At 34.4% G+C, this 20894-nt stretch overlaps 1 protein-coding gene across 5 annotated transcripts in view; it reads right to left on the reverse strand.

Annotated features, from left to right (window-relative positions):
• Positions 1–20894, reverse strand: part of LOC150103910 (uncharacterized) — a 589709-nt gene that overhangs the window by 191805 nt on the left and 377010 nt on the right. For 3 of the 5 annotated variants that reach the window (XM_090397176.1, XM_090397175.1, XM_090397174.1), the window contains exon 15: positions 1407–2182. In XM_090397176.1, the coding sequence (XP_090253302.1) occupies positions 1407–2182 (776 nt within the window). The remainder of the gene's footprint in view (positions 1–1406; positions 2183–20894) is intronic. The other 2 variants (XM_090397178.1, XM_090397179.1) reach the window with 2 other exon arrangements.

Genomic DNA, 20894 nt, shown 5'->3' on the forward strand with positions numbered 1-20894 from the left:
ATAATATGTTGCAGGGCTTTTTTTGTTGCTATTTCTTGTCACTACAAGATTGGATCTCCTTTCACTGCTATTACAGCCATTACCCTTCAAGGTAGGCTCTCCATTAAATTCTGGTAAACCGTTGCCTGAATTTGTATCTATTCTCCAGTAGTATGGCAAACAGCTGATGAGTGTTAGCTGGATGAGCAGGTCTGGCATGTGACCTTCGCTCCAGCTAACCCCAGAGATGTTCAATAGGGTTGAGGTCAGGGCTTTGGTCTGGCCAGTTTAGTTCTTCCATCTGCATGTCTTCAAACCACAGAGCTGGGGCCCTTGCTTTGTGAGCAGGTGCATTATCATGCTGATACAGGAAAGGGCCTATGCCAAACTGTTGCCATAGTATGGGAAGAATGGAATTGTCCAAAATATCATGGGGCTAGTCCAAACTAGGAAACCCAAGACCATTATGCCTGCAAATTTCATGGTCGATACAAGGCATTCCTGTAAGTTTTGTTCACCGTGTCCAGACACATCCATTGGATGTACCAGATCATGTACTGCAATTCAATGATCCATAGGACCCTCTTCCATGGATCCACACTCCAATGACAGTGTTGTTTGCACCATTCCAGATGATGCCTATTGGCAGGTGTAATCAAGGGCTTGTGAACTGCAGCACAACCATGAAACCCAAGGGCAAACATCTTCCAGTGAATAGTTCTGTCACTGGCATCTGTTTCCAGAGCTCATGTGGAAGTCATTTGTGATAGTTGCTAAGGCTGACTGATGATTTACTGTAACAACACTCTTGACAGTTCATCAGTCCTGATTTGTTCAGTTTCTTGAGGCTCCCAGTTCAGGGGAGAGGGGTTTGGTGATTCCATCATGTTTCCACTTCACAATAACCTCACTGACAGTAGACTGGGGGCACATGCAACGTGGCAGAAATCTCTCTCAGACCAAATGACCAAACTCGTGGGCTCTGACTATCATACCATATTTAAATGAACTCTACTGCTTTTGTCCACTCATCCTGACAACAAAGAATATCTACACAGCTAATGCCCATGTGCCTATACATATATAGCATCGCATATGTGTATCAGCATCATATGTGTGAGGCAACATAGAGATATGGAGTGTCTGGACACTTTCGGCAAAATAGTGTATATGTCAAATTAAAAATTCAGTTACTAATATTACTTTTTAATAATTACAACAGGAGTATTTACAAATAGACTATAAGCTGAAAAACAACATTATTACAGTAACAAGTGCAAGGAGTGAAAAAGTGCACATTCTAATGAAAGGCTAATTTTGAAAGCAAAAAGCAGTAACAGTTTGGCAGTGCAGCATGAAGGTAGAAGCTTTACATGCATACATTAAAGTAAAGAACAGATAAGTAGTGCAATATATAAGTTGTTTACCACTCTGCATTCCAGGCAGCTTTTTTCTGAACAGAAATGAATTACCTCCTGAGCTGAATTTTGGATTATGAATTTGGTTAGACACACATTTATGGTTATTTCGAGTCTTCTTTAAATAACTGCTTTGTATATTCATTCCAATTCTTTGTAAAGAAACATTTCTATCAGGTTCTGACCAAATATCAGAATCTGAAGAAATCTGTGAAGTATATAAGATTCTATTAGAATACTTTTTCACTTTTACTGGAAGACCATTTCTCTGTTTCTGTGCAAAGTTAAATGTATTATCATTATCTACTTCTATCGTTCTTAAAAATGGATTATTATAACTTCTCTGTTCATTATTATTAATAACAAAATGTGCATCATCATAAGTTATTAACTGATTACTTGAGTTGTTGGAAAGGCATTCTTGCTCATCTTTTGAAAATAATTTTCCTGAAGCAGTTTCATCCCATCGATGATGAAGAAGGACATTTTCAGGGACACCTTTTTTATTCAAATATAATAAAATATCATCACTACTGGCTTCTAATACAACAACATTGTGCTGATCAATATTTTCAGAATCTGTGGCATCCCATTCTGAAAGTGGTTGATGCTTCAATGAAAATGACCACTGATGCCTCTGATTTGCACGATCCAGATAAGTTAACTGCTCCTTGCCCTCACCTGTAGTTAGCAACTTTAACTCCCTACCTTCAGTCTCGCATCTTTCTTCATTTGTATCTTCTGTCTGTGATAGAAAATTTCTTTTTGAAGGCTCCAAATATGACCTAAATTAAGAAAAACAGAGCATGGACTTATTCCTTTTTCTTGCATATAAACTTTCATAAAAATAAGTAAATCTATAAAAATAGTTTATTATATCATAATATAATAAACTTAATAAATTTAAAAAATATAAATAAAAATATTTCCTTTCCTTTCCTAATATCTTAATAAGAATATTAAGATATTAGGAAAGGAAAGGAAAGAACGTGACATTATTGGCATTCAGAAATGTGTCAGCAGAGATAATCTCAGGTGGTATGGCTATTTAAAAAGAATGGGAGAGAAAAGATTAGCTAAACAAGTGTTCTTTAGCAGGATGGCAGGAAAAAGACACAGAAGAAGAAGAAGAAGAAGAAGACCAAGATGTAGGTTAGTCCTCCAGATAACAGGCTAATCTGGAGAAAACTGTTGACAGGAAGTTTGTAATTATATAACTTTTCATGTAGTACTATCATAAGATCCTGTACACCTGAGGGTATATGTCAGGAATCTGATGGTGAGGATGATGACAAATATATATTAACAGAGATTTCACATTGCCAGCTTTTCTTTTTCTAAACTGCAGAGATGACACTTTTCAATGTTTATGTAAGATATCAGTGATGTGACATTAATAGCAGTTTCATGCTTCTAAGAAAAGTTATTGTTGGTGAAATTCGTTTTTCAATGCATGTGACATTTGTACATAATTACCTAAGTTATATTACCTGCGTTTTCTTTCCCTCTTGCATCTATTATTTTCATTAGGTATGTATTCTAATGAAGAATACTTCCAAATGAGAACAAGAAAGATGATGCAGCCAAGGCCATGTACAGTTTGTAAAACGAACAATTCATCAAATTAAGTCACGTGCTATGCAGCACCATTAAAGCATTCATAAAGAGGAGTTGAGAAAAAATGGTCAACTACACTTTTTTTTTTTTCTGTTGCTCCCACCCACGAAACATTATTTGCAAACCTATGGTACATTTTGTACCATGGATGGGCTAAGGATATTTTTTCTATGTTTACAATTTTATACACACACATGTATATATACCATGGTCCCCCCCTTATCTGTGGGTTCGCTATCCATGGTTTCAGTTATTCACGGTCAATCCTGGTCCGAAAATATTAAATGGAAAATTCCAAAAATAAACAATTTATAATTACATTGGCAAAGTGGATATTAGATCCCCAACATTATTTCAAAGCTGAATGTTTGTAGAAACTATGAAAGTTTTGTTAAGTTGACCTGATAGCTTACAAGAATACTCCTCGGGATCCCCGAGTTACCTTAGCTTTGTAAGTAGTACTCAGTTATCAGATCAACTGTCGCAGTATTGCAGTGCTTGTGTTCAAGTAATCCTTATTTTACTTAATAATGGTTCCAAAGTGCAAGAGTAGTGATGCTGGCAATTTGGATATGCTAAAGAGCGTAAAGTGCTTCTTTTTTTTAAGTGAAAGAGATGAAAGTTCTCGACTTCACAAAATAATAAATAATAATAAAAAAACATATGCTGAGGTTGCTAAGATTCCATTCACATTCAGATAACTTTTATTACAGTATGTTGTTGTAATTTTTCTATTTTATTACGAGTTATTGTCGTTAATCTCTTACTATGCCTAATTTATAAATTAAACTATCATAAATATGTATGCATGTATAGGAAAAGCATAATATATATATACTGTTCAGTACTATCTGTGATTTCTGATATCTGTGTGTGTGTGTGGTGGGGGGGGGGGGATATGCACGCGCATGCACGACTCCAAAAATACAACTTAAATCTACTAGTCAGAAAAAAAGTTTACTCACTCAATGTATTGGTCTTTATATAAATATTGTTGTAAGTAATTTTTTTTTAATGTTATGTTGACAAAATAAAGTAATATATTCTTTAATTCCCAATATAAGTTACACTTAATTATATCAATGCAGGCTATCCTTTAAGGTAGGTGTTTTCTTTCATTTATTATTCATAATGAATGGTGAATTTATATAAATTATTCATGAATAATAATTTAACAGGGAAGCCAATAAAATTGACAAAAACAAGAAAGTAAGTGGCACCTGAGGTGGAGCCAGACTCGCTTTTCACAATGCACTCAGTCAGATGATTCGGTCTTTGACCTGACTTTTCAAGATAATTGTATTTTTTTAAATAACAGTGTTAAAAAGAATCAGTATACATACATTTTTCATGCATTTAATTACACTTAGCTAATTCATATTGTGAACTCTGAAAATCAGTTCAGGATTATACTATATTATAAGTGAGCAAAGAATAATATATATATATGTAGTGCAGTATTTAATTTAAATTAGGTCAATTTTAATTTTTCCATTTATAATTATCGGTTTTTTGTGTTGAAGAAAATATATTGTAAAAAAAAAAGGTATAATTATTATTGTTCATTTAAGAATAGATTGTCTATTATTAGACTGTCTGTGTCTGAATGATAGTGGTCATGTAGTTGAAGAATAAGTAAGGAAGAAAGGGAGTTGTAGGAGTAGTGTCCCTCCTCCCACAATGAATACTTGGACTCATAGGAGATTATTTAAATTAAGGGGATACTAAATCCCACATTATTTCAAAGCCAAATAAGAAACTTAAAGATTCAGAATCAAAGAGTTTCATGCCAAATATAGTAAACTATAAAAATTTCGGCGGAAAGTTTTGTGCTTTAGCTTGTGCCACAATCTGCAGAAATTTTTATACAGGCTGTTCAATAAGTAATATGACTAATGTTACTGTGGCGAAACCACTCATCACAATATTAATTTCTGTGGAATAAAGAAATATTGCTAAAAGAGTGTCACATGACTAAACTCAAGCTTGTTTCGGAGCGCCTACAAGGCGTGACCAGTCTTCGAAATGAAAGAGTCCTTGGAACAGCGTTATGCGATTAAATTTTGTGTGTGTTTGCAAAAATCGGCATCGGACACTTTTAACATGATACACGAAGCTTTCCATGATGAAGCAATGTCGAGGCAAGTGTTTTTCGCTGGCATAAACCTTTTAAGGAAGGAAGGTAAAATGTGGAAGATCTTGAACGTGAGGGAAGACCTTCAACGTCCATCACAGAGACGATGATCAACACAGCAGCGATTATCATCAAGCACGTCAAAAGGAAGTGTCCATTGCTGAAGAATGGATTCTTATTGCACCACGATAATGCAAGGCCACATATTGCTGGTTGTGTAGTGGCGAAGAACAACACAGATATCCTAGATTTGCAGAAGAACAACACAGATATCCTACCACACCCTCCATACAGTCCTGATCTTGCACCGTGCGATTTCTGGCTATTTCCTCAGCTCAAGAAACCACTAAGAGGCTGCCATTTCGAAAGCAACAAAGCATGTGTAAAAGCTGCGGAGGTGGTTTTGAAAGAGCTCTCAAAAAATGGACTTTCACATGTGTTTAAGAAGTGGACGTGGGACAAATGCATCGTGTCTCACGGTAGTTACTTCGAAAAAGATCATGTAAATGATAACAATTAAAGGTAATCTGTTTTCTGTATAAATATAGTCTTATTACTTATTGAACAGCCTACATAGTTTACTATACTCAGCATAAAACTCTTTGATTCCGATCTTTGAGTTTCTTATTCGGCTTTGAAATAATGTGGGATTTAATATACCCTTAATTTAAATAATGTTACCTCACCACTATTGGCTCTTTTATTTAAGTAACTCATAGGAGATGTTATGTAATAATAATAACTACATATGTCATGAGTACTGTATACATGTTTAAGGTTAATATTGAACTAAACGAATGCATTGATTTGATTAAACATTTATTTATTGAAAATGATAACTGCAATTTAATTTAAATGCACATACACGAATATGAAAAGCTTATGCATTTTCTGTTTTCAAGTAAAGTACTGTTACTACAATACATAAGGGCTTGTCATTTTTATCACTCCATGATTGAAACGAAAAACAGAAGTGTCATGTAATAGAGCATGCATGGAGTGAAAAGAACCCTATGATATTGCTGTGTGAAATGGGAAGATTTTTGGAATTGGAACTCAAAAGTGGATATTTATGAAGTCTTTTGCATAGAAGAAAATCATTTATAAGTGATCAGTTGTTACTATGAAAAAAAAACAAAGTCTTTCACACAGAAAGAAAAATAAATAAAGTTCTGAAATTTAAAGAAAGTAAAAGAAGAGAAGAAAGTGAAGACTTACATTATGACTTTTAGAGAAAACTGGCAACTAAAAATGCAACTGTTTCAGCAATTTTTTAAAAGAAAAAGATATAGTGTTTGAATTACAGATTTCAGATCCAGAAGTTTTATTTTATTTTCAACCCTCAGAAAATAAAACTTCCCTAATAAATTTGTTGGCAGAACTTAATTAAATAACTTGACAATGAATGATATAATTTTTCTTTTTTTGGAATGAATTTAGATCGAAACCAAAAATTCACTTGCCACTTGTCTCTATTTAGTTGCCTGTGGCAAGCAGATTTCTAGCCTCGTGTGTGTGCGTGCATGTTGTGTTTTTTATAAGTCCGAAAACCCTGCTCTAGAGACCAAACCTGCAACTTTTTCAAATCACTAAAGCCTTCAATGAATGGGCCAGTGGTCTTATACTGGACAATGAAATTCATCTCCACACCTAAAGACAATCACAAAGATCTATGTCCATGACAGGATATGAACAAGCAGCTTGATGGTTGGAGAGTGGGTATGCTAACCATTCTGCCAACCAGGCCAACATTTATGCTGCAAACTTATCAAAAATTTAAAAAGGATATAGCTATGCAAAAGAAACAAATGATATTCCTCTCCAGAAATGATAAAATTACATTTGGGATCTTTGAAAGTAAGATTTTTGATAGAAAAATACTGCAAAATTTCAATAAATTGAATTTTTGAAATCAATTGTTTTGGCTGTACAGTGTGAAAATAAAATATTTCAAAAAATGGTCTCAGTAATGATTCAAATCAAAGACAACTTAAGAAATTAGGTATGTGTTTATTCATTATAAAGTTTCATAAATAAGACACATAACTATTATACACACGTTTAACCAATCCAGTATTTTGTCTCAGTCACTAAAACATTGTCATGAAAACAATATTAAAATTGCAAAAACACACACAAAATTACACAAAACAAAAGTGCAAAAAATTAGACTGAAAGCCTAAAATGCTATGAAAAGGTGCCTTCTGGCTAGCCTTAAATGTTGGGCCGAAAGTCTAAGAATTAAAGTTTCTAAAATCTTAGGAAGTTTAATACAACTATATTTATTAAGATTGGGTTGGTTTTTTAAATCATCTGATGATTAAAAAAAAAAAAAAATCTTTCAAATTCGTGTTTGTTATAGCGAAGAATAATTGTTTTCTTCTATTTGATTCCATGCAATGTATCCAAGGCATGTTCAGCTAGATTTGAATGATCATACATGTTCTTCTAAGCAGATGTTTGCATATCTCCCCGTTTGATTATAATATGATAAGTTGCAATAAAGCGGAATCTTGTAAACACCTGGAAGAGAGAGAAGATGGCAACGTAACGTTCGCCGAAATATCGGAAAGTGTATATTAAAGTTTATTTAATCTATATTTCCAGTATACGCTGTCAATTCCTTAAATATTAGTTATTATGTCTAACCAGCGTATAAGCCTCTCAACAAGAAAAATGGAAGAGAGAGAGAAGGAGCGGAGGATCCTGAGGAGAGTGTATTATGAGGGTAGCCAAGCTTCAGATGAGGTTAGAATGCAGTATAGAAATTGTACTTTTTTTTTTTTTTTTAAAGAGTTTTGGCTATCTTTTTCAAGGTGTCCTGGATATAAAGACCAATTGTGCATTACTATAGTCAGCATAGCAAAGAGGGATGTGAGGAACAACTAATCTGTTGATTGTTTTGGCATTGTAACCATGGGACAAGAAGGGCTGGTGAATAAAGAAGAGTTCAGCTTGGGCAGAATAGAGATTGGAGACTCTATTAACAAGGGTTTTGATAACACCATATTTTTGGAGTCGGGGGGGGGGGGGGGGTGATGGGAGTGTGTGTGTGTGGGTGAGTTTTCTGTAAACTGAGAAAAAAAGGGTGCCATTGGAAACATGTGTGATTAACAGTATCTAGTAAAGACAAGCTATTATTATTTTCTTTTTCTATAGTGAACTGGATTCTGGGACACTGTCTGTTGAGAAAGAAGAGTCTAATGTGCCTGGGGCCATGAGGCCAAATGCAGAACACATCATCACTGTAGCTTAGCCAGATAAAAGTTTTGAGAATAGCAATATCAAGAGGGTGTTGTTAAAAATGCTCCATATAATAACTGGCTAAAGGGGAAGAGCCCCTCAATATGTTTAATAGTATCTCTCCAAGTGAAGAAGCCAGAATAAATGGTAAAATTAAAAAGATGAATGATATCAGCAGAAAAAAACATTTTTTAGTAAAAGTGTTAGAAAGAGGAATATTAGTAAAAAGAGAGATGACGTCAAAAACTTACCATGACATTGTTATTATCTAAGAAAGAGACATGTTTTGCACTGATCTGTTCTCAAGAAAAGCAAAGCTAGTGTTATCTGTAGATATGAACTAAATTTTGCATTAATGATTTGAAATAAGTGGAATATTTAATATAAAATGAAGAATGACCTGTAAGTGGAGTAAAGGATTTAGCTAACGTAAGCGTATGTGTGTGTGTGGGGGGGGGGGGGGGGGTAGTGGTATCTATATAGAATGGATATGGTTATTTAGTTTATGAATTTTTGGCAAAACCTGTATATCTTGTGAGGTGGGGGACTAAACAGTAAATGGTTTGAGTTTTAACTATTTCAGGAGGCTAAGATGTGGCATTTTTAAGCAGTCTTTTTAATATTTTCTTTTAAGAATTGGTAGAATCATAATCCAATGGTTTATAAGTAGTGTGATCTCTAAGCAACACACTCATTTTCCAGCTATATTCACTAGCATTGATGACGATAGTAGTGTTACCCCTTATTGGCTCTAGTGATTATCATGCTACTGTCTTTGAGGAATTTATGGGAGGGAGAGGACCTGGCTGCTAGGCAAACCTTGAGAAAGGATGTTAGCTATATGAAGCCTAATATTGTTGGAGATATTAAAAGGAAGTTGTAAATACCATGTTCTATATGCAGTATATTCTAAAGATGGAACTTGACATGCCATTACTGCAAAGTTGTAGGCAAGACTAGGATGCTAACAGCTGTTTCACTGAGCCTTTTAGACAAAAGGTTTAGAACAGCTTGGAATGGCTGACTCTGCAGATGAGAAAAAGATCTGCACAGATTGTTATATTTCTTAAAGTCTTTACAGGCTAATTTATCTGATATATTAGAGAGAATAGTCCAAGTTCAGGATTAGGAATGCAGTTCTTCTTGCAGAGAGTTAATGGTTGTGTTAAGAGCAGAAAGAGTAACATGTGTTGCACTGATCTGTTCTCACAGAAAAGCAAAGCTAGTGTTGTCTGTAGATATGAAGAGCTTTAAAGAGTGAAATTTAATCTTCAACTTAACCAAGTAGGTGTAATTCCAGTGTCTCTACGGTTAGCCAGTTGAGTTCCCTTGATAAACCAAGTTTCCACTTACCATACTGTTTAGCTTTGTGTGCTATGCCTACTCCATGTAGTATTAACAATTGACTATTTAGATCTTATGTGCTGGTTTGAACTCATTATAAGGTTTAATGTGATACGAATGGCACAAAGAAATAATTAAACACGTTTAATTAATCAATCCTATATTTAATTAATTAATTAATAATTAATTAATTAAAAATAATTAATCAATCCTATATTTCAACTCAGTCACTGAGTCATCATCAAAAAAAGATTAGGCTGAAAGCCTCAGGTTCTATGAGGGGTACCCTCTATGGGTACTGCTGACTAGACTTAGCTGTTGGGGAGGAAGCTTTAGAATTAAAATTTTCCAAATCTTAGAAAGTTTAATAAAACCATATTTATTAAGATTGGGTTAGTTTTTTAAAATATGCTGTGATTCTGTGCAAGGTATCCAAAGGAATGGCCAACTAGACTTGACTGACCATATTAAGGCAGCAGTTGTATTTTTTATGTTCTAGGTGGATGTTTGCAGATCTCCCAGTTTTAACCATAATATGGCCAAAATAATAAATAGTCGATAGGTATGTTTATAGGCAAAGAAGTAAATGAATCGATAAATAAAAACAGTCATTTTAAGAATTTGTGCTTAGATGAAAGAAACAATATAACAAAAAACAGTAAAATGCTGGTATATGCAAAATACTTCAACACAGATAAAATTAAATTTATTGAAAGTTATTATGTCTCAGTTCAAAAGAACCTCTTAATGCAGTGAATATTTATAATTAAAAAAAGATGTACAAAACTTAATGTTTCCAAAAATAATTTTTATGTAACTGATGATCATGTAACAGTAATGAAAAGTGAAAGAAATAGTATATTAAGTTTAATATACCATTCACTAGAACTAATAAGGGTAACACCACTACGGTCATCAATGCCAGTGAATATAGCTGGAAAATGAGTGTGTTGCTTAGAGATCACACTACTTATAAACCACTGGATTATGATTCCACCAATTCTTAAAAGAAAATATATGCAAAAATTTCATTTTTGCATACATTTATTGTTAATTAAGATGTATTCATCAGCAAAATTGTAATTAAGTTTATGGATGATATAGTATTGACAATGCAAAGAGTTCTAAATGCAACCAACACAAGTAGTGTGCTATAAAATAAATTTAGTGCACTATGCAAGAATAATGATGAAAACAATGCATTACTTATTATAATCACATAAGATAGTTAAGATTTGATGTTAGTGTTCAGCATCTCTGTGAACAGTATAAAAATGTTTTTAGTTCACTGGAACCCAATTATAAAGAGTTAGTGAAAAAATTGCAAAATAATGTTGTGCACAGGTTCATATTATTTTTAAGCAATTTTTTATAGGTTGAGTTCCATAAATAAGCAATTTCAAGTAATAACTTAACTATTGATGTAATGTTTACAATTTGATAAACTTAAAAATATCTCAATGATCTTACATGTCAAGTGTCAAGCTGAGAGTGAGGATTTTTTTTGATTTTTTTTCTTTTTTAAATAGTTTTATAAATATATCTAACTGAAAACAGTTTGAACAAATATTAAACATAAAATTACCAACTGTTTGAAATTTTTAAATACTGACCGCAATGCAAGATTTCAAGAACTTGATTTTTTTTTTAAATAAATTTCTTTCATAACATTTCCTTTTCAAGAAATGGATATGGAATCTTTACACAACACTATCTTCATTTTTCATTATTTCAATATTTAAAGGACAAATGTAAAATTTTTCTTAACAGAGATTTGTAATATGATGATGACAGACTGAAAGTTTTTCAAAGATGAAACTCAACAAAATATCATTCTGGATGGATGGGTATAACAATTCAAACGAATATAAAGAATTAGCTACAGTAATGTACTTTTACCAATACTCCTAACAACAGTTTACTTTGAATGAGATTTTAATACATTGCATTCTATTAAAAATAAACATCCCAACCAATTAACAGTCAAGAACTTGATGGAAACAATGAGACTAGCATTAGAAGAGAGAGAGAACTAAAAAAGAATTTCCTTTCAAAAAATTATTAACAGGTCTGCTTTTTGTAGAAAAAAATATGTTTTGGAGTATTATGTTCATTTGTTGCTGTTGTGTTTTTTGTTGCATTTACTACTGTGCAAGGGAGTGGGGGAGGGCTGAAAAGTTATGATAAACACCTAGAACAAAAATGATATTAAAGCAACTGATATAACCACATGAAAGAACATATCTTAAGACCCTTTAACCCTCATGTTTTTCATCAAATTGTAATAATTTGTTCTTTTTCTTTTAGAATATATAAGAAGACATGTCATAGGTTTTGAAGAAATTTGAAGACATCGAGGTGCAAGGCCGTCATCAAGTTTTTTGTGCTGCAAAAAAGTCCGCAACCGAGATTAACCAAACTTTGTGTGAGACTTTAGGGGGAATATTCAAAAGTTGCCAGACTGGTGGCAAAGTTCAAAACTGGGCATCCTGACACAACAAATGTGCCCAGATCAGGAAAACCTTCCACAACAATCATACCTGAAAACATCGATCCAGTGCATGCCATGATCTTTGCTGATATATGAATACCAGCCAAAAACATTGCAAAGACTCTGGGAGTATCCATGGAACAAGTTGGGGGCCATTATCCACCAGCACCTGGACATGCTCTCAGCAAAGTGGGTTCTCAAATGTTAGAATGCTGACCAAAAGAGAGAGAACATATGCTGTCATCTCAAGGGATTTGGAGTCATTTTGAGAAACCAGGTGCAAATTTTTTGGCTTGTATTGTGACTGGGTCAGAGCAATGAAACATGGCTTCATTGCTATGACCCAGGGACCAAACAACAGTCAATGGAGTGGAGACACAAAAGTTCTCCACAGCTAATGGAGTTCTAAACCCAAAAGTCAGCAGGGAAGGTTCTTGCCATTGTATTTTGGGATATGGATGGAGTAATCCTTACCAAGTACCTCAAAAAAAGGTGGAGACAGCAGCAGTTTATTCAACAGCTCCGAAAAATTGAAGGAGGTGCTGAAAGAAAAATGACACAGGAAACTGAGCAGAGGTGTGTTGCTTTTGCAGGACAACGCACCTGCTCACAGTGCTCGTGAAATCCAACAGCTGGTTTGTGCAACAAGGGAAACAATTTTTTCTCAGAGGACTGCAAATGATGCTGCAGCGTTGTAACAAGTACATACCACTTTGTGGGGAATATGTAGAATAATGTGTAAGTTACAAGTTCTACCTCTATTCCTTCATGGTGATTATCACAACTTTCCAGCACACCCTCATCTTTTCATACAAATATGTTCTGCAGTATTATGTCTTGTTATTTTATGGGTTTGTTGCATTTACCATTATATTTTAATAAATTCACATTTTTTACATGTTAGTAGATCTATATTCTTCTTCTTTGAGTGCCATCCCCTATTGGAGGTCAGTGACCACCTTGGCAAATTTTGAACGATCCTCAGCAACTCTAAAAAGTCACTCAAAGCTCATGCTGACTGATGTCTGCCAGTCAAGATTTTCTGTGTCTTCCTTGTCCTCGTCTTCCATTTATCTTCTCTTTTATAATCAATTGAAGTATCTTATATTTTTCATTATGAAGTAGGTGACTGAGATATGCAGTTTTTCTTCTTTTTATTGTACCTAAAAGTTCATGATCCCATGTGGGGACACCTGTAATCCCCATCGGGCACGTCCCCCTGGTGGCGAATCGGGGAATGCTCATCATAGTTTACTATGAAGGGTAGGAGGGAAATAAAATACCTCCCGCAGACCAACAGGATAGCACTTCCCTCATAGGCCGATCTGGGGGCCTCGAAGATGGCAGCCCCACCACCATACTCGGGTGCTGAAGGCTAATCCCCTGCACACCTTAAAATTTCACCCATTAAAAGAAATAACAAAGAGATAGCGGAACTGCCTAAATGATTAATGACAAAGATGAATTTAAAAAAATCAAGATTGGATCTGCTAGCAGTCACAGAAACAAAAAAGAAAGGTCAAGGTTGCCAGAAAATGAAAGATGGGTATATACTTTTCTATTCAGGGGTAAACCCAAGAGAATGGGGGAAAACAAGGGGTAGCTTGCATAATTAAACCAGATCTCAAAAAATATATTACTAAATGGCAACTAATAAATGAAAGGTTGTTGACAATCACTATAGATTTTAAATCAGACAACCAAGTATTCACTGTAATTGTTGCATATGACCCAAACGATAATGCTAATAAAGAAATTAAAGATGAATTCTTCAAACTCTTACAAAAAACAATTGAAGAAGTTCAAGGGCATATCACACTACTAGGAGACCTTAATGGCCGGGTAGGGAATCAAGTAGATGAGGAAACGAAACAAGTGTTGGGATCACAAGGAGAAATAACCGGGAATAATAATGGAGAGAGAATAATAAATCTTTGCCTTACAAATAATTTAGTAATAGCGAATACTATGTTCAAGCATAAAGAAATCCATAAGTTTACCAGGGAAGAGCCCAGTAGAAATGAAAAATCTATAATTGACTACGCCATCATAAGCAGATTGTACTGGAAGTATACAAAAAAATGCAAGTCTATAGAGGTCCTGAAATAGGCAGTGACCACTACTTACTAGTATTGGAAACAATCCATAAAATAAAAGTTGAAAAATGTAGAAAAAGTAGCAAGGAAATAAATGTTAAGATAAAGAACTACAAACTAAAGAAAGAAGAAACAGCCATTGATTATAAAAGTAAAATAGAAGAGAAGATGAAAGAAGTAGAAAAAGAGATATATGAAGACCAAGATGTAGAAAACCTATGGTACAGGTTTGAAACATTTCTTCTAGAAACAAGCAAAGAAATTTGTGGTGTATCATTAAATAATAAACAGAAGAAACATAAAACACCTTGGTGGAACTGAAGAACTAAAAGAAGAAATTAAAAATAAAAAGCAATTATAGAAGAGATATATAACATCAAAGCTGCAGGTTGATAGAGAACTATACAACAACCAAAGAAATAAAGTTAAAACCTTAGTGAAAGAAGAGAAAAGAAAATGCTGGGAAAACTCCGAACATACTTTAGAACAAAATTTTAAAGGAAACCAGAAACTCTTCTATAATGTTTTAAGAAGAATGAGGTCAGAGAAAGAATGCCCCATAAAGTTTATCAAAAATAAGGGTGGAAAGTTACTCACAAATTCCAAATCATCTTAATCAAATGGACATCTTAATCAAATGGAAGAAGGAAGAATAGCAAAAACTGTATACGAAAGCCAGAAAAAATAAGAAAAATAGGAAAAAGAAACATAGGCAGACCCAGGAAAGGTTGGCAAAAGGAAATTAAAGAAAAATTGGAAAAGAAGGGAATTAATTGGAAAGAAGCAAAACAACAAACCTTGGACAGGACAGCATGGAAATCTCTTTGGCAAAATCTCGATGCTTTAAAGCATAAAAGATCATAGACGAAGAAGAAGCAAAAGAAGAAACATTCATGAGATTTCCCCATTTGTTCCAATACTTCTTGATTAGATGTTTTGGCTGTCCATGGAATTCTTAACATTTGTCTGTATAACCACACCTCAAAGGCGTCAAGTTTTTTTGTTTTTTTTCCCTCATCTCATCTTCCTTTCCCTCTTTTACCTTGCGGTGGCGAGGGTTTATTAATCATTGGACCTCAAGCCACTCAAATGGAAGAAGGAAGAATAGCAAAAACTGTATACGAAAGCCAGAAAAAATAAGAAAAATAGGAAAAAGAAACATAGGCAGACCCAGGAAAGGTTGGCAAAAGGAAATTAAAGAAAAATTGGAAAAGAAGGGAATTAATTGGAAAGAAGCAAAACAACAAACCTTGGACAGGACAGCATGGAAATCTCTTTGGCAAAATCTCGATGCTTTAAAGCATAAAAGATCATAGACGAAGAAGAAGCAAAAGAAGAAACATTCATGAGATTTCCCCATTTGTTCCAATACTTCTTGATTAGATGTTTTGGCTGTCCATGGAATTCTTAACATTTGTCTGTATAACCACACCTCAAAGGCATCAAGTTTTTTTGTTTTTTTTCCCTCATCTCATCTTCCTTTCCCTCTTTTACCTTGCGGTGGCGAGGGTTTATTAATCATTGGACCTCAAGCCACTCACAGGATAATGTGGTCAGCCCTATGCCCCGGTGTATCCTATGTCCTGTAGCATTGAGTTCTCAAGGCCAATTTGATGCCTTGCAGGATGAAAAACCCCAGGATAAACTGGGAAAAAACCTTACTGTCAACACCCAAGACCGGTTAACTTGGCTATGGCTGAGGAAGATCCTTCAGTTCTGCACATCTCTGATGGGAATTGAACCCAGGACACTCCTTCCCCAGGCATGGTTGTGAAGCACACTGCCACTAGGCTAACTGCGTGGACATTTTTTTTTTTATATCAATGTTGTCTTCAAGGCCAAGTTTCTGCAACGCACAGACCATACATAGTATTTAACCATGTGTACTCTAAGTTGTAAATTTAAATTGCGATTACACAGTGTTGATTTCATCAGGAGAAAAAAATTTTTCTTGCCATTTCAATTCTTTTATTTCCATTTCTGGATTGCATTCTTCATTTAACCAGTATCTAAGATTTGTCGCTCTTTCTGTTTGTTTCCCATTTAAAGGAAGTGTTGAATTAAGAAGTGGTTTCTTGCTTATGACCATGAATTTAGTTTTGGTGATATTTATTTTTAATCCCATTTTTGGATTTTTCCTGTTTACTAGTTCCAGAAGATTATGAAGATCCTGAATATTGTCAGTCAGGAGAGCTGTGTCATCAGCATATCAGATGTTATTGATGATTTCACCATTTATATTAATCCCTTCCTCTCTTCCTTTTAAGCTTTTTTTGAAATATGGCTTATGATGTTAATGAAGTCTGTAATAATATCATCAACTTGAACAGATGCCTTTTTGGTTTCAATATAAGTTTTCAATGATGCTGATGTCTTTACCATCTAATCCAATTCTTTTTAATAATTCAATCATTTCAGTATGTTGGACTGTCAAATGTTTTCTTGAAGTCAATGATGCAAATGAATACTTCCTTGTTTTGGTCACTGCATTTTTGGAATAAGATTTGAGAACAGAAAAGCCTCTCTCATTCCCAAATCGTTTCTAAAGCCAAATTGGGTATCACTGATGGTGTCTTCACATTTTCTGTATATTCTTTTCTAAATTGTTTTCAGAAACATTTTGAGATCATGACTCATTAGAGTGATCATTCTATAGTCATTACAATTTTTTGCATTTGTTTTTTCAGGGCATGATAAAGGTTCATTGTAACCAGTCTTGAGACATTATGCCAGTATTATAGATCTTATTAAATAGCTTTCTAATATAGTGATGCTGTTGCCTTCTAATAACTTTACTATTTCTGCTGGTATTCTATCAGGGCCTAAGACTTTACCATTTTAAGTCAACATGATGCATGGACCTTCCGTCTGTTCATAAGTTTTTCTGCGTTTTGTCTGTTATTTATATTTCACCCATTCTTGTCTTTTATCATCTTTTGCGGATATTATTTCTCCCTTTTTTGTTTCAAAGGATAGAATAGTTGTTTTTTTTTCATATACATGCGATCTCTTTTAGTTTTTTGTGTACATTAAAACTGTCATGCTTTTCCTGTAGAAATTCTATTTCTTTACATTTTTCATTCATCCAGATTTCTTTTGCTTCTTTGATCTTGTCTTTAATAATTTTCTGAACCTCTTTAAATTTTGTTGGACTATGATTTTTATATGACCTGCATTAATCCACGAGAGAAAAAAAATTGCATCAGTTATCTAATCTTTTTTTTTTTACTGCTCTATCAGGACACAAGGTATTGGCACATTACTCTATGAAGACAGATTTTAATTTGTCCCATGATACATCAATCCTCATGACGTCATCATTCTTGATAAGTGCTATCTCTTGATTCAGACCTTGACTCAGTTTTTTTCTTAGATCTGGGTTTTTAACTTTCCTGGATCAAACTTTTTTTTTTACTAGGATAGGTTTTTGTACTCTTTATGGAACTTTGAAACTGTTGATTAATTAGCAAATAACCAATTTGTTTCTAACTATATTTGTAATATTATCCTGGTTTGTGATTATTAGATTAAACTAATAATCACAAACCATATGTTTGTGATTATTAGTTCCTCTTTGATATATATAATAAATTTAGTTTAATCCTTTATCCAAGTGTTTGCACCTGAAAGTATCTTCAGGACTGGGGTAAGGTGGTGCAACACCAGGGCAACTCCTTGCAAAGGTGGAGCAAGCTACTAACACTCCTATCTCAGTATCTCCCATAATGCAAAACACATCTCCTTGCGGATATGTCTAATGTTATGCATTAAGGGAAGTGCCACTACCCAGACTAGTTTCGACCTTTATTGAGGTCTCTTCAGTGGGAGCCAGGCCCAAGAGGAGATACCAGCCAGAAGCATTAGCAAGGTCATCTCTACCTATAGGAGTTGCTAAATGGTGTGCCACCTTTTTAATAAATTACTCTGGATTTAGAGAAAGATGTTGAAAGTTTATTTTTCACTTGGTTAGAATATATAATAAATTTAGTTTAATCCTTTATCCAAGTGTGAGCAAAAAAAGTTTGCACCTGAAAGTATCTTCAGGACTGGGGTAAGGTGGTACAACACCAGGGCGACTCCTTGCAAAGGTGGAGCAAGCTACTAACACTCCTATCTCAGTATCTCCCATAATGCAAAAAACATCTCCTTGCGAATATGTCTAATGTTATGCATTAAGGGAAGGGCCACTACCCACACTAGTTTCGACCTTTATTGTGTTAATTAATATTCAGTGGGAGCCAGGCCCAGAAGCTCTTCCACTGAAGAGACCTCAATAAAGGTCGAAACTAGTCTGGGTAGTGGCCCTTCCCTTAATGCATAACATTAGACATATCTGCAAGGAGATGTGTTTTGCATTATGGGAGATACTGAGATAGGAATGTTAGTAGCTTGCTCCACCTTTGCAAGGAGTCGCCCCGGTGTTGCACCACCTTACCCCAGTCCTGAAGATACTTTCAGGCGCAAACTTTGTTTGCTCACACTTGGATAAAGGATTAAACTAAATTTATTATATATTCTAACCAAGTGAAAAATAAACTTTCAAGTTCCTCTTTGAATTATTATTATTATTATTTGACATCTCCAGGGAGTCCAAAGACTCATCGAGGGAGAGTGTGCCAACAGCATCAAATGATGGATTCCTTCCAACTACTAACTGCGCTCAAACTTGCTAACTTTTTTTGCGAGCCATTAATAGCAGAGGCTCTACCAATCGACCAACCTTTGCTGGCTGAAATTGAAGACAGTCTCCTCTCTCATTTCTTATTCCCAATCTATGATCTTTATTACATACAATACATTACCTGAAGCATAAAACCAAAAGAAGGTTTATTACGATATAACCCATGTAATTAATAACAAAGATTTTATATTATTATTTTAATGGCTAATATAGCCTACTTTCGTTTAGGAGTGCCTCTTTTTTTACAATGTCATTGGCTCTTTATCCAAAATTCTAGGGCATTACTGAAGTGTTATAAAACTAATATACGAAGAATAAAAAATAGGAGAATTTTTTATATTTTTTTATTCTTTATATATTAGTTTTATAACACTTCAGTAATGCCTTAGAATTTTGGATAAAGAGCCAATGACATTGTAAAAAAGGGGCACTCCTAAACAAAAGTAGGCTATATTTGCCACTAAAATAATAGTTTATTTCAGAGGAGTAACATGGGAATTTTCCCAGAAATAATACCTATAAAGATTCTATAATTAATATAATCATATAAATATAATCAAAAAAGTGAATCATATAGTTCACTTACATACAGAAAAAATAAATAAAATTAGAAACTTAGATACCACAAAAATGGTTTGACCACCCATCTGATATTTTCAAATTTTTTACATAGGCAAAGTGGATATTAGATCCAACATTATATGAAGCTGTATGGATCCACTTTTTAGTAATTATTTTTAAATTTGTTTATACTTGCAGTTTAATATCAAAGTATTACAGTGGTTACAATTTTACATGATGCTGCTGATCAAAAATATATACATTCATTTCTCAGCTGACTTCAGGATACCTTATTATTTTCAGTTATAATAATTTTAGTTTAATCCTTTATCCAAGTGTGAGCAAACAAAGTTTGTGCCTGAAAGTATCTTCAGGACTGGGGTAAGGTGGTACAACACCAGGACAACTCCTTGCAAAGGTGGAGCAAGCTAACATCACTCCTATCTCAGTATCTCACATAATGCAAAACATCTCCTTGCAGATATGTCTAATGTTATGCATTAAGGGAAGGGCCACTACCCAGACTTGGGTGAAAGCAGATTAGGTAATGGAAATGGCTAGACCATGATACTGCTGGATTTTACAAAGGCATTTGTAAAAGGCAAAATTGCACAAGTTGGAGGAAATTGGACTCGATATGCAGCTGGTAGCATGGGTAGGGGAGTGGCTGACAGGCAGACAGAGGAGAGTAGTATATGGTGGAGAGAATCTAGGAGAATGAGGGTGACTAGTGGAGCACCTTAAGGCTCTGTAATTCAAAGGATTATTTGGATATTGAAAAACACAATAACAAGTGAAATAAAGATGCCAAGACATTATATTCCTTGTTTCAACCTTTATCCAAGTGCAAGCAAACAAAGTTTGTGCATGAAGTCACTTCACGACTGAACTACTTGTATATAGAGACTAATGACTTCACATCAATTGCCTTAGTATCCCATAATGCAGAACACATATCCTTATAGACATGTATGATGCTGTGCATTATGGGAAGGATCACTACCCATACCAATTTCAACCTTTATTGAGGTCTCATCAGTGGGAGCCAGACCCGAACATGATTCCAAGGTCGAAGTAATGCAGAAGTCATATTTCCATATACAAGTAGCCAAAAGGTGTCACACCTTATTACTAAAATACTCTGGATTAGAGAGAGAGAGAGATATTGAAAGTTTTTCCACTTGCTTATTCTATACATTAAAGATTCCGAGAAATTATATTCTTGTAGTCTGTATATAAGTAGCGAGTCGCCAAGTGACTTCACATGTAAACTTTGTTTGCTTACACTTGGATAAAGGATGAAACCAAGAATATAATTTCGTGGCATGTT

Source organism: Typopeltis vanoorti, chromosome 8, assembly GCF_054136105.1.
Source record: "Typopeltis vanoorti isolate ZY-2024b chromosome 8, IOZ_Tvanoo_1.0, whole genome shotgun sequence".
In the NCBI taxonomy this organism is placed as follows: Eukaryota; Metazoa; Arthropoda; class Arachnida; order Uropygi; family Thelyphonidae; genus Typopeltis; species Typopeltis vanoorti.